We start from the raw sequence: 13,442 nt of genomic DNA, 5'->3' as shown, positions 1-13,442 counted from the left end.
TACAAAACATGTATAAAGTACTGTATTCAACTCAATAAATGTCTTTACAGGATTCTCAAAACTCATTTCTGGATAAAAAACAACAAAATTAAAATTGATATTAAATGAATCAATCTTTATAAAACATATTACATTAAGAGTAATAGAAGATTTCAGCATGCTGTGCAGAATCTGTTTATTTTGCAAAATTTTGAACAAAATTATGACAAAAATCTCTAAGTAGTTTGTATTAGGTAATTTTTAGAAAAATTAGTTCTAGTTTCATTAAATAAAAGAACATGAAATCCTGAATTGCTTTTTTCGTAATTAATTTTGATTTTGTTTATTAATTTCAGAAAATGAAGACTTATTCGTTTTAAGGAGGGGTTTTAAAAAATGTCAAAACATCATTGATTTGAGTGTTGCTTAATCAGTTGCGGTTGCTTGAAAATTTACAACTGGTATTTTAAATAAAAAAACAATAGGGGTCATGATAATCGGTACCAAATATACAAATATGAGCACCTACAATAGGTAGTGCAGTAATAGATTTATTGAATCCCCTCCCAAAATATGAATAATAGTGTCAAAACAAATGAATTCATAATTAAATAAAAAAAATAGTGAGCTTATTATGAAGAAAAATTTAGCAAATGAAAATTACGGAGTAAATAAATAATTTCAAATAACTTTTAATGTAATTTAAAGCATATTAATAAATTAAGAAAAAGTTCTAAAACAATAAATTCCTATTCCGAAATCGGACTGTTTTCATGGTCTCGTATTTTATGCTAAATGTTGTTGTTGTTGTTACTTTACGTCGCACTAGAGCTGCACAATGGGCTATTGGCGACGGTCTGGGAAACATCCCTGAGGATGATCCGAAGACATGCCATCACAATTTTGATCCTCTGCGGAAGGGATGGCACCCCCGCTTCGGTAGCACGACGACCTGCGCGCGAAGTCGAACACTTTACGGTAGCACAGTTTAATGAGGACCCATACCGCACACCCTCGATCCCTACGCAGACTGATCCAAGTGGTCACCCACCCGCACACTGACCGTAGCCAGTGATGCTTGACTTCGGTGATCTGCTGGGAACCGTGTCTTAACGATCAGTCCACTGCGGGACTATGCTAAATGCATTGATTTAAAAATTACTATTTTCTTACTTTGAAATTTGTAGCTTTGTTGACATATAACTTCTTAAGCGGAGAAAAAACTTTTTAGAATATCAAGAGATAAAAAGAAATAATTTAAGCCTCATTTGAAAAATTTAAAGTAATTTACTCTCAAGAGTCGTGGTGTGGATTCCTTATTTCTCAGAAGGAAGCATTAAATTTGAAAAATTCAATGTAAAATTGGTACTAAAATAATTGCTGGTGACAGTTTTCAGAAAAAAAGTTTAGTTAGTACTTTATGCTAGTATTTCATACTGAGAAAAAAGTGTCTGAAAATAAAAGTATAATGTTCAGAACAATTTAAGGAAATTAATATTTACTTTTTTTCTTATTACTCTCATCTGAACTCTGCTCCTTTTCTGAAGGAAATGGGAGTGGTGCAACACACGTGCAAGTGAGGTACGTATTGCGTTGAATTAGATGAACCCAATCACAAAGCTATCAGACCTGTAGTTTCGAAATTACTAAGGTTTCATTAGCAAAAATGTGCAATTTGGTACTTGTACCTATTTGGGCATCAGACCTCACTATTTAACCAAATAAAATATTGTTTCCGATACATTTTTTGTTAAATTGAAGGACACTATTCCTGGCTGAATAAAATGAACAATTCTGAAGTTAATTAGCTTTTTATGCGTAAAATGTATGATTTTTGACGTGTCTTAAGTACGGTTTTAAAACTGTTCTTGGAGTTATCTGAACATTTAAGGAATATTTTCTGATGTAAATGCGCGCTTATTTGAATAAAATTAGCCCCAAGATGATCGGACCAAATATAAAAAGTTATAAAAGTTTCTATAAATATACAACATACAGCTTTGTACTTACTAATAAATGTACCTTGTAGACATATTCTTGGAAAAAATAAAACCCAATATTAGTTTTCACAGAAATTTATTTTTATGTCATAATAAATGAAGACTGAAACTCATATACTTTTCTCTATACTCTTCACTTTTCTTTTTTACTTTTTTTTGTGGGGTGAAACGGTGATGATGTTGGGGCAGGTATTGAATATCCTTTATACCTTCAAGTAAAGCATTATTTCCTTTCTACTTCTTGCGCTTAATCGAATGAGCCAAATTCCGAGACGATCGGGCCAATAGTTTAGAAATTATAATGTTTTTCGTACCACAATGTACAATTTTGTATTTGCACCCATATTTATGCATCACATTAGCTATCAAGCCAAATCAAGTATTGTTACCTTCTTACTTTTTACGCTAAATTGTATAGATTAGTTAGGAGTCAATAGAACAAGTAGTATTTTAGGTGTCTGGTTAAAATCTATAGTTTCTGAACTTATATATTACGAAGTGGAATGAAAGAATTGTATATAATGAATTATAAATTTTTGAATTTTTCTATCCATATAACTTCTTAATTAATGGTTTGATTGTCTCATAATTGATCTCATTCGATCTCTCACTTAGCAGCATAAATGATTACAATTACTATCCCAAATCCCCCATTCTTTTTCAAAAAAGGGTTATGCTTACGGGAAAGTTTTCAGTCATTGTGCATAGTGACTTAATAAAACTGTTGGTAAAAAGAAGGTAATTTTCTATTAACCAAAGGTAATTTTGTATAAACCGTAAAGAAAATCAGCTATTTATTTTTTAAAATTTTTGTTCCATTTTATTTAATTTAATTTTAATAACTGAAAATACCAAAAAACAAATCTTGGGTGTTAATTACCCCGAAAGAAATCTCTTTTTTCTATATTTTGCTGTAACTTGGCTATTTATGATCGTAGTAATACTGCATAGTGAAGGACAAATCCATTTTAATTAAAACTACTTTCTACAAACTTTAAACAAGTAAGGATGGTTTTTCCAATAAATACATTTAATAAGTCGCAGGTCTGTCCAAAATTTTTTTACGTATACATACAAAGCGTAAAGACGTAATTAAAATTCATAGTAAACTTGACAGAAAGTGAAATAAAAATTTATTTTCAAATTAAAGATTTAAACAATTTCATATTTCTTAAAATTAATTTTTCATTATGCTAAATTCCAATTACATAACAAACAATTTTAAATTAAATTAAAGTATCAGCATTTTTTTAAAAGAGTATTCTTCTTAACATTCACAGTCACACAACTATATAAAATGACATTAGTTTTTTAAAACGGCTGAGGCTTTTCATTATATTCTAAGACAAGGCCTGACTTTCCGCCAGGAGGCTGCTTATAACACAATGGTTTGAAACTATCCTCAATGCCTTCAGAAGTAATCGGGTTACGAATCTCGTACTTTCTATTCTTTATTTTAGTATCATCCTTCCCAATTATTGGATTATTATTAACAATTTTAATTTTCAGTGGTTTTAGAGGTTCATCAGGCTCAAAAACAGTTGATTTATATTTATCGGGCCAATTTCTTCCGGATGGTGAATTGGCTGCAATGTTATCGTTCGATAATGGAGACGATTCAAAGATTTGTGACTTCAAGTAGCTCTTTACTTTTTTGGCGGTAGAAATTGCTTCCATAGGGTGCCTGAAAGCATCAAATACGCCAGTTTCTGATCCACCAGGAGGTTGTAAGTGTTTCAATTTCCTTCCAAGACCATACAATTTATTATTCAAAAAATCATTACTTGGCGACTTATTGGATTCCATTGGGCATCTGAACGCATCGGAAACACCAGTTTCTGATCCGCCAGGAGGTTGCAAATGCTTAAACTTTCTTCCAAGGCCGTAAATTTCAGCATTTAAAAAATCATTCCCAGAAGACTTCGTAGATTTAATTTGTTTGGTCGATACATATTTAGGTGGCATTCTCAGCGGTAAACAGACTTTTCAGAGAATAAAATTCTAGATTTGTCCACTCAATGGAAAAAGTTTAATTCTCTATAAACTATTCATTTTTAATTCAAATTTATTAAGCATAAACATTCACAAGTTTTAATTTCACCGACTGTTTTTGAAATGACGCTAATTTGCCTCCGTTGAGATTTGAATACTAATATTTGATAAGTCGTTTCTGTTTGCACTATTTTCTGCGAATATTAAATATATAGTTTTGCTAACCAAAGAAATAAAAACTGAACCTTTCAGCTCCATTTTATATTTATAATTTATTAAGCGAACTAGAAGTTTCATGCAATTACTGTGCATTTCTTTGATGGCAACATTTTTCTACAATTTTATTTAACGAAAAGTTTTTTTTATTAAAAATTGTCTTCGCTTGTGATTTAGTAATATTTATAAAAAAAATTTCTTGTGCCATGTTTAATATTTTTAGAAGTAAAAGTGACAAAAAGTAAATTTTGATATTCATAAAAAATGCTCATTTGTAGCTTAAAAAAGACATAGAAGTAAGAGCTAACCTTCAATTCGTTTGATGTTTGTCAGTTAGCAAGTCAACTAAGATGCGATGTAAATTAATTAGGACCTTATAAATAATGTAAGATGTCAGCTAAAAGATATATATACATTTTTTGGAAATTATATTTTTCATAATAAAAATATATATTTATTTAAATAAGGTGAGTAAGATTTTGTTATACTGTAATGAATGCCGGAAATTATTATGATTTTTCTTAATGTACTGAGAAAAAGTAATTTCTAAACTACCAGATTACGGTACGTATTTTTGGTAATTTTTAATTGATAAGGTAAACTAAACTGAATGGTAGTTTTTAATGTTCAATTTTTTGTTAAAAGGACCTCCCAGGCATTTCTTCTCATTGAGTAACACAATCTGAATTCCCAAGTTAATTTTTTTTTCTAGTACGTTTGATTATTTCCCATATTTAAATTTTTTTCTAGTACGTTTGATTATTTTCCATCTTTAATTTTTTTTCTAGTACGTTTGATTATTTTTCAAATACGGATATCCACTTATTTTAGTTACGATTATCTTATATTAATTAAGGGTTTATACAAAAAATTATATTAGTTCCATTACATTTTGAAAATATTTTTTTTGCTTTTATAATAAATACAGAGGAAAAAAGACGTTGATTGAGTGTGTAGCATTCTCTGAGTGGAGATGAGTAATGGTTTTTAAAAGTGATGAATAAATAGAACAAGCAGGAGGCGATGATTTCGCGTTTAATAAAAGTAAATGAATCAAAAATTATTAAAAAGATTTCACAGAAAGACCTAAAAAATTTACAAAAACAGTGATTTTAAACTATTTAACCTGCTCTGAGCTGTCGACGTTTAGATTGAAATAATACTGTTGTTCTACTAAAGCAATATATCAGTGGTGATCTTTTCCTTTATGTTATTTGTTACTTGCAGCATGAAATTTTTTTAAAATTTTGCTCTTTAATTTCAATTAGGTTTTCACTCTTTTAAAAAAAATAATATTTGCATTTTAATACAAACATATTTCATTCTAATGTACCATACTTTAATCTTTTGTCTGTGATTAATAACAAAGAAGAATGTTTTTGAGACAGTTGGAAAAATGTGCCTTCACAATCTCAAAGGAAGGCAGTTTAACACTGATCGTTAAGTTTTTATTTTCTACAGCTACTATCAGATATTACATAAATTACGTTTGTTAAAACTTTGAAAAAATAATTTGAGATGAGGTTGTTCAGATTTAAAAAAAAAACTAAATATTGTCAATTGAATTTTGAATAAACTTATAAAATTATTATTTCAGTTATTTTCCAGTTGAAAGATTGTTTTTGCGACACTCTAAAGTTAACGAGATTTTGTTAAGATTTATTTAACTCTCTATTCGCTGCGGAAATTAGAAGATACGATTCAGAAATGGTGAAAATATTTGTAAAAAAATACCATCTGCTATTTAATTTACATTTTAAAATTAAAATAAAATAATTTTCACTTTCTTACATTTTAATATATGAAAAAAGAAGAAAACTATAACTAAATTTATCCATTACGACGAAACTTCATTTCATTGCTGGAAACTAAAACGAAAAAAACTTTCGAAACTGTTGAAAAAATACACATTCGCAATGTAAAAAATGAATCTAATATTAAAAGGCAACTTTTATATTTTTTCACTGTTTTAGTTCGGAAGTTAATTAAGACGCTATATGTTGAAGCGATAAAAAGAAATTCACTTAGGCGGAATAAAATTAAAAGAAATGGTGACAAAATTGAAGAAAATTATCTAACTTACTATTCTCTTGGCTTTCTTCCTCTTCCTTTTCGGTTTCTTTTTTGTTGTTCTGCTTGGAAATTGGCGGCTTGGCCTCTGCGGGTTAATGAAAAAAGCGATAAGACAATATATCGAGTTAGAGAAAGTCGATGCATTGGAGTGGACACAAATGAGTTAAAAAAGTTTGAGCTGTGGGAGAAAACATAAAGAAAAGGTATATTTTCGAACGAAGAAAAAATACCATACTTGGAATGAGTTGAAGATCGATTCGTCATCATCAAATTCCGCAATTATCGAAAGTTCTACGCCTCATTGGATTTCTTTTATAGTTAGGGAAAAGAATATGGTGTAATTCGGAAAAAAATTTCTTTGTTTTCTAACATGAATATAATTTAGAATAGAACTTTTTGCGGTTTATAATAATAATTATGGTGTAAATATAGTTCTACATTGTAAATATAGTTCTACACTGTAAATGTAGTTCTGCAATGTAATAGTTCTACACTGTAGTTTCACGCTGTAAAAAGAGGTTTCTCCAAATGTGTCAAAATGGCTCCGAAGCAAATAATAGTTGAATTTGAAAATCCCATGTATTCAAAATTGAAACAGCATATACACTGTAAAAAATCCGGATCAATTTACGGTAAAAACTAAAGGTACTCAGGTTGCCGATACTTTTTACCATAAAATTCATTTTTATCTTATCATGTTACGAAACAAAAAATCTGCAGTTAAAATTACCACAAAATCACGTATATGCTGTTAAGATTTATTTAATTAAGTTAATTAAGTTAAATATTACTGCAAAATCTGCGGCATAATATTTAATGGTATAAATGGATTTTACGGTGAAATGATTCATACGGACGATGCACCCATTTGAGCACCAGCATACGGATGAGGCTGGTACTTTATACCGAAATTTGAACTTGGATTTTTTACAGTGAAGTGGAAAGTGGGATAACTGGTAGCTGAGATTCGAAGACCTATTGAAACATATCTTTTAGACCAAGAAATTGTTAGATTAAATCAAGATATTAAGCCATCTATAAATTTATATAGAATATTGTAGAAAATTAATTTTTTTAAGGAAATATTTTAAAAATCTAGTGAAATTTAGAAAATAGTATTTTTGTTTCGAACAGCCATACACTTTAAATTAGAGTTTGGAGAGTAATATTCAGAATACCGAAGAATATAGTTTTGGTTTCCAAAATGAATATAATTTATAGAAGAAATAAGTTATTCATATTTAGTATACCAAAAAATATGGTGGAATTTGAAAAATTATCTTTTTTCCTTCATAACGTGGATATAGTTTAAACAAAATATAGCATTTTATAATTATCTCATTAAAAATATACAGTATAATTCGTAAAAAATATTTTCATTTCTGCAAATATGCAATATCTAAAAATATAAGTAAGAATAAAATTTATAAATAAATAGTATGTATGAATAGTTAGTAAATGTATAACCATTTATTCATTTTTTTTTTGGTATTAATAAATGGTTCCATTTATATTAATGGTACCATGAAAATATGACGTCATATATCATAAAACAATTTTCTGAAATTTCAACTCTATATAACCATGCATTTGTTGAAAACATGCATTAACATAGTTTATCGAATATTAACAGAAAATCAATGGTTAAAATTTAAATAAATGTACTGATAAATTCGGTCTAAAGACAATCTTTAACGTCCTAACAGACAATTTGTTAAATTTTATGTGTGTTAAGTATCATCATAACTTTTTGTAAGTTAAAGAGTACAAAATAAAGTGCAAAACATTCACGCCATAGTGATAAATTCAGGATCTTAATCTTCATACTGACGAAAATAAAAAGAAGAGAACTTACCGTACAATCGAATAAGTCCTTCAGTTGATCCAAGTGAATTTTTGGCGATGCATTTATAAACGCCAAAGTCATCCTTGCCAATGTTGGAAACCACCAGTTTCATGCTCACTTGGTAGATATTGTCTGAGATGCTGACAGCGTACTTGTCGTTGGGATGCAGGATGTTGCAGCTGTCCGCCTTCGTCCAGTAATTGATGGACATAGGGAATGCCTCTGTGTAACAATCCAGAGAAACTGTCTCACCAAAAGACGAGAATATTAGTTGATGAGGAATCCAAATCATTGGAGGAACTAGTTGAGAAATGATGAAAAACAATATTAAATGAAGAAATTCATTTTTAGTGCAAAGCTACCTTAAAACAAATGCATGAAAAAAATATTTGTTGAAAACCATTGCTTTATGCTTAAACTTTATGAGCATAAATACATTTGGAAGTTCTTATTTGATTTTTTAGAAGTTTTTGTTACGATACTAGGAGGCATTACCCATGTTCGTTCCACTCATGATTGCTTCCTATTCATCATTGTTTTTTTTTTTCCTTCGAGGGCGAATTTTTTTTTTTATAAAATACGTAGTTATCATAATTTTAGCAAGCTTATTTTATTAATATGTCAAACGTAATGAAATGAAATGATACTTGGATTTTAAAACATTCAACTGATCATTTGAGAAATTAAATTTAGGAATTTACAAAAGATAAAAAGCAATAAATGAATAGTACTTTTACTCGTTGACAATATATAACTATAACCTTATGTCACATAGCAATTCGCACTGGATATGGTATTAATCTCTCTTCAGTTTTCGTATTTTTTAAAATTTCGATATAAATATCTATATATATATTTCTCTCATACGGCGACAAAAAAAAGCCTCATTACAACTCCCCGAATGGCAACGCTAGAAAATAGACCAATGATTGCCGCTAAAAATGTCACATGCCAAATCTAGCTAAGGTGGCTCAACTTATAGCGCTTTTAAAAACAGAAAATGAAATAACCAGAGAGAAATGCCGAGCGTTAGCGAGCAGGGGGCGGAGCCTCCTAGTCTAATGTAATTCTTTCTTTTTTAATTTATTTGCTGTATTTTATTACTTTTGGCATCGAGTTTGATTGACATTTTTTAGCACGAGTTACGAAAATGAAAATCACGTGGGAGAGAGAAATTATTTTTTACATCAATGGGAAAGTACTTAAAATTTATAGATAGTAAAAATATTGCAAGAAAGCATACAAAAAAAATATATATATAGTTTATGTACACGAAAAAGTAACTTCTCTTCCTTAATTTAGCATTTTAAAACAAAACCTTTTCATTTAAATTTGTACCTATTTTCAAAATTAGTTAACTGTAATTTTCGATCATAATTAGTAAAGACACTAATATTCGTATGATAATTTTCAGAGAACGATTAATTTTCCATTCTTATTTTAAAGGTCTTAAAACATCACCAAACTATAATTAACGCCGGTAATACTTAAATAAATGTGGCACTCTGGTATTGCCCTTATAAATACTGTGGTAGCAATCCCCCTTATATCAGTATCATACACATTAGTACCATCGCCATATTTTTGAAGTCAATGAAGCCTTTGATCATGTATATATACATTTTCGATTCCGTTACTTGATATTATTTATTTAATGCTTACTATTAAAAAAAAGTATCTGTATATTGCGTAAAACATGAATACAGTATTTATGTGATTTTTATTTAAATAATTAATAAAGGATTTAAGTATCAAATTAACTGATATAGCACAAAACGGATTCAAATTAGAAGCAAGAGACCTTTTAATCCTCCATGAAATCATCCAACTTGAACCTAACAATTACGTAATTTGCGGTGTGAGCATTAGCTCGTTATGCTCGCCACAGAGGTTAACTGGCACAGTTTAGCTTTGAGGAATTTAGTAAAATGCAAGTCTAATTAAATCAGCGTATAAATTTAACAAAAGGATTGAGCTGCGTACGTATTTTAAAGTTAAATGCATTTTTAATTGCCCCTTTTATTTGACTGATTTCCTAAACGAGTATTATCTGGCGTTCATTTTAGTTTCGAGTAGATTTTAAGATTGAAATAAACTAAATCAAACCAACTGCAGCAGTATATTTAGAATGATGAGCAATTGAATTAAAAAAATTAGATATTTAAAATTTTCGTCCTTTGTTTAAAATTTCAGTATTTTTAAATTTCGTGTCCGTTTCGAAATTTCACAACTTTTGCAAACCTATAATTTATTCTCAATCCATTTTTTTGTTTATTACGTTTATGAATTTATATTATTAAATTTTGTATAGGAATTAAATTTTTAATCCTGTTCATTATTTTTATTTTTTGATATTCAATCGAAAAGTATTTTTATATCTCTTCTATGGTTTATTTCTTTATCATTGTTTTGAAACAGGCTTGCTGGATACTTATTTTAGAAGCTATAACTTGAAAAAACAGCCTTGTTTCGAAATAAAATAACAATAAATGATAATTAAATATTATTTCATTAAATTTAGAGGTGAAATATGTGTCACTATATACAGTGTGCTCAATAAAAATCAAACGTTTCTGGTTAGTGACATATTGTTTAATGAACGAAGTGCAAAATAAAGAGTAGACCTTCCTGATTAACTTCTGATCTAATGATCAGATTTTCCCCTTCTAGAACTAAACCTCTTAAAGGGGTGACTCCAAATATGTTAATTAATAAATGCAGACGATATTTTAAGTTAGGGAATCAGGCACAAAAACATACTTTCTTTGAAAAACGTACCTTTTATTCGAACGATTCGGATTTTTGACCACCTATCTACTGGGGTTAGTCGAAATCTAGGAAAAATGGTCACAATAATTTGGACAGACGAGCTGTCCAATGTTAGGACCCCTTAAAATTAACTTCGTCTTTTTTTGCGCATTTTGCTATATCTTGAGAATTTTTTTAATTGAATTTAAATTTTTGCACTCAGTTATGACATTCGTTCAGCCACAGATAATGTTCACTGAAGCGTTTAGCCGCAAATATCCAAAAATAAACTTTAATTTCCATTTATTATTTTTTATTAGTTTATTCAATAAGAGTCGAAAATGTTGAATCGTAAGGTATACAATTTTTTACACAATTTTAAAGAAAGTATTTTTACACGGCAAAATTTAAGCAAAATTGGTCAAATAATTTAGGATATGTTTAGGAGAATTTAAAAAAATAGGACTTTTTCAAAATACGATTTTTCAGAAACTATTCTACCTATTTCGCTCAAATTTTGTATTTCGTCATTTAAAATTACATTGTTCTGTATGCTGCCTTACAATTCAACCATTGAAGTTTTTCGACTATTTTAAAAATAACAAAATAAAAAATAATAAATACTCACTAAAATCTATTTTTTGCATGAAATTATATGAGGTTAAACGAATTTCATAATTGTGTGCAAACACTTTTCAACTATCTTAAACATTTATTTAAGATATTGCGAAATACGCAAAAAATAATATTTACATAAAAAGGTCCAAACTTTAGATCACTCTCCAGACCAAACTATTGCGATTACTTCCCAGATTGCGTAGTATTTTGGGGATCAGAAAACCAAATCCATCGTAAAAAAGGTATGCTTATTCAAAGAAAGTGCGTTTTTCTGTCTGATTTTGACACTTAAAATATCGTCTGCAATAATTAAATAGCATATATTAGGTTACCCCCTCGAACCGTTATGATTGAATCCTTGAACCTTTGAACCTAAGGATCCGATCATTAAATCAAAAGTTATTCAGGTTTTTCAGTTTTTTTAGCACCGTATACTAACTCATGCCAACTAAAATTGAAGACAACAATTCATATTAATGGAATTAAATTCTAATATGTTCTCCCATTTCATCTCCAAGACTACTAAAAGAACCCAGCGTGTTAGTGAAATAATTGCGCTTTTTTTATATTGCAAGAGGAATAATTTCTTAAAGTTTAAAATACAAGTAAATTTTTTTCCTAAAATTTGAAAATAGGAATATGTTTCAGAAATGAAACTATTAAATTTCCGGATTGTTTTAAAGATTATCAGCAAAGGTATCATTAACCTTTAAGAGTACTACTCTCTTTGCTTTTTCGAGACGTGTTCTGCGCTTGTTTTTTTAGGGGTAAAATTTAGGGTTATTAGATGACATATGAGAACTAATGACGTCATAGCCAATCTTCTAGGTACTTATAATAAATGAACAGATACTCTATTTTCTTTTCAATATTTAATCAAACCATCACCGGCTTTCTAATTTTAATTTTGAATTTTTAAAATTTATTCTTTATTATTTAAAAATCTCCATTTTGATGAATGCATTAAACGCTAAAACCAAGCTCAAGAACTATCTGCTTCTAAACTATTCACGTTATTATTAAACAGCTAGTATGTAGTGTGTTTCGTAGGAAATACCCTAAATAAAGAGATTTTTCAAAGCATTAGGGTTTCACGCTTACACTATTTTAATCTCACAGCTCATGCGTGAAATATTTTTTTAAAATGACATAGTTGCTAAAAGGTAGAAAATGAGGTTAGCACTACAGTTAACTCAATACAAACGCTATGCAAAATCTCTGCATTGCATTTTAATGACTTTAAAAAATTCTGTGGGTGGTGACTGGAAAACTGGTCAATGATCCAGCGGAAAAACTGGTCAATGACATATTGTTCAATGTTCAATGCATACCTAATTTGCAAAAATAAAGATATCAATTAATTTTAATTTAATCTAATTCCGATAATGTGCTCTCATTTATACGTAAATTCATTCGAAACCCATATTTTTTATTGGTACAATTGAGCGATTTTTGTTTTGTTTAAGTAAGTTAATTCCTTAAAATTGCTATGAAAAACAGTTATTTTAAACAAAATTTAAAATCAATGCTTTGCCATAAAAATAAGCTTTAGCAGAAAAAAAAACTATTAAAGATACAACTTGTTTTATTGCAAATCATCAAAACGGTATTATTAACTTTTCAGAATAAAACGCATCTTGGTTCTCAACATTTAATTATACTATTGACATAAAAAATAAAGCTTTCTAAATCTGCCTTCCAATCATTAAATACCTTCTTTTTTCTTAAATATAATTTCCTATTTTCATGAATTCATTAATCGCAGATAATTAAGTTCTAGAACTAGCTGTTTAAAAAATATACACATTAAAATTAAAGAGCCGAAGTGATTAAAGATAAAAGTAAAGAAAAAAAAACATCTTTTACGGGCCTGAAGGTAACAAGGTCAAGCCTTTAAAAGCGTCCCGAGAGAGTGATAATTAAACAGTAATTGGAACCCTTCTTTAAAGTAAAAGAAAAAGGTTATAAAG

General features: G+C 28.9%; 1 protein-coding gene across 2 annotated transcripts in view; it reads right to left on the bottom strand.

Moving 5' to 3' along the window:
• The window catches only part of LOC107447254 (lachesin), a 116,728-nt gene that overhangs the window by 41,346 nt on the left and 61,940 nt on the right, over nt 1-13,442 (bottom strand). For both annotated transcript variants that reach the window (XM_071178474.2, XM_071178475.2), the window contains exons 6-7: nt 8,116-8,406; nt 6,271-6,345 (exon numbers count right to left, since the gene is read on the bottom strand). In XM_071178474.2, coding sequence (XP_071034575.2) covers nt 6,271-6,345; nt 8,116-8,406 — 366 coding nt within the window. The remainder of the gene's footprint in view (nt 1-6,270; nt 6,346-8,115; nt 8,407-13,442) is intronic.

The sequence above is a fragment of the Parasteatoda tepidariorum genome, chromosome 6 (assembly GCF_982258835.1).
Source record: "Parasteatoda tepidariorum strain Cologne lab strain chromosome 6, Ptep-v5.0, whole genome shotgun sequence".
Classification (NCBI taxonomy): domain Eukaryota; kingdom Metazoa; phylum Arthropoda; class Arachnida; order Araneae; family Theridiidae; genus Parasteatoda; species Parasteatoda tepidariorum.
Note: the sequence above shows the minus strand (reverse complement) of the source record. Positions and strands in the feature narration are given on the sequence as shown.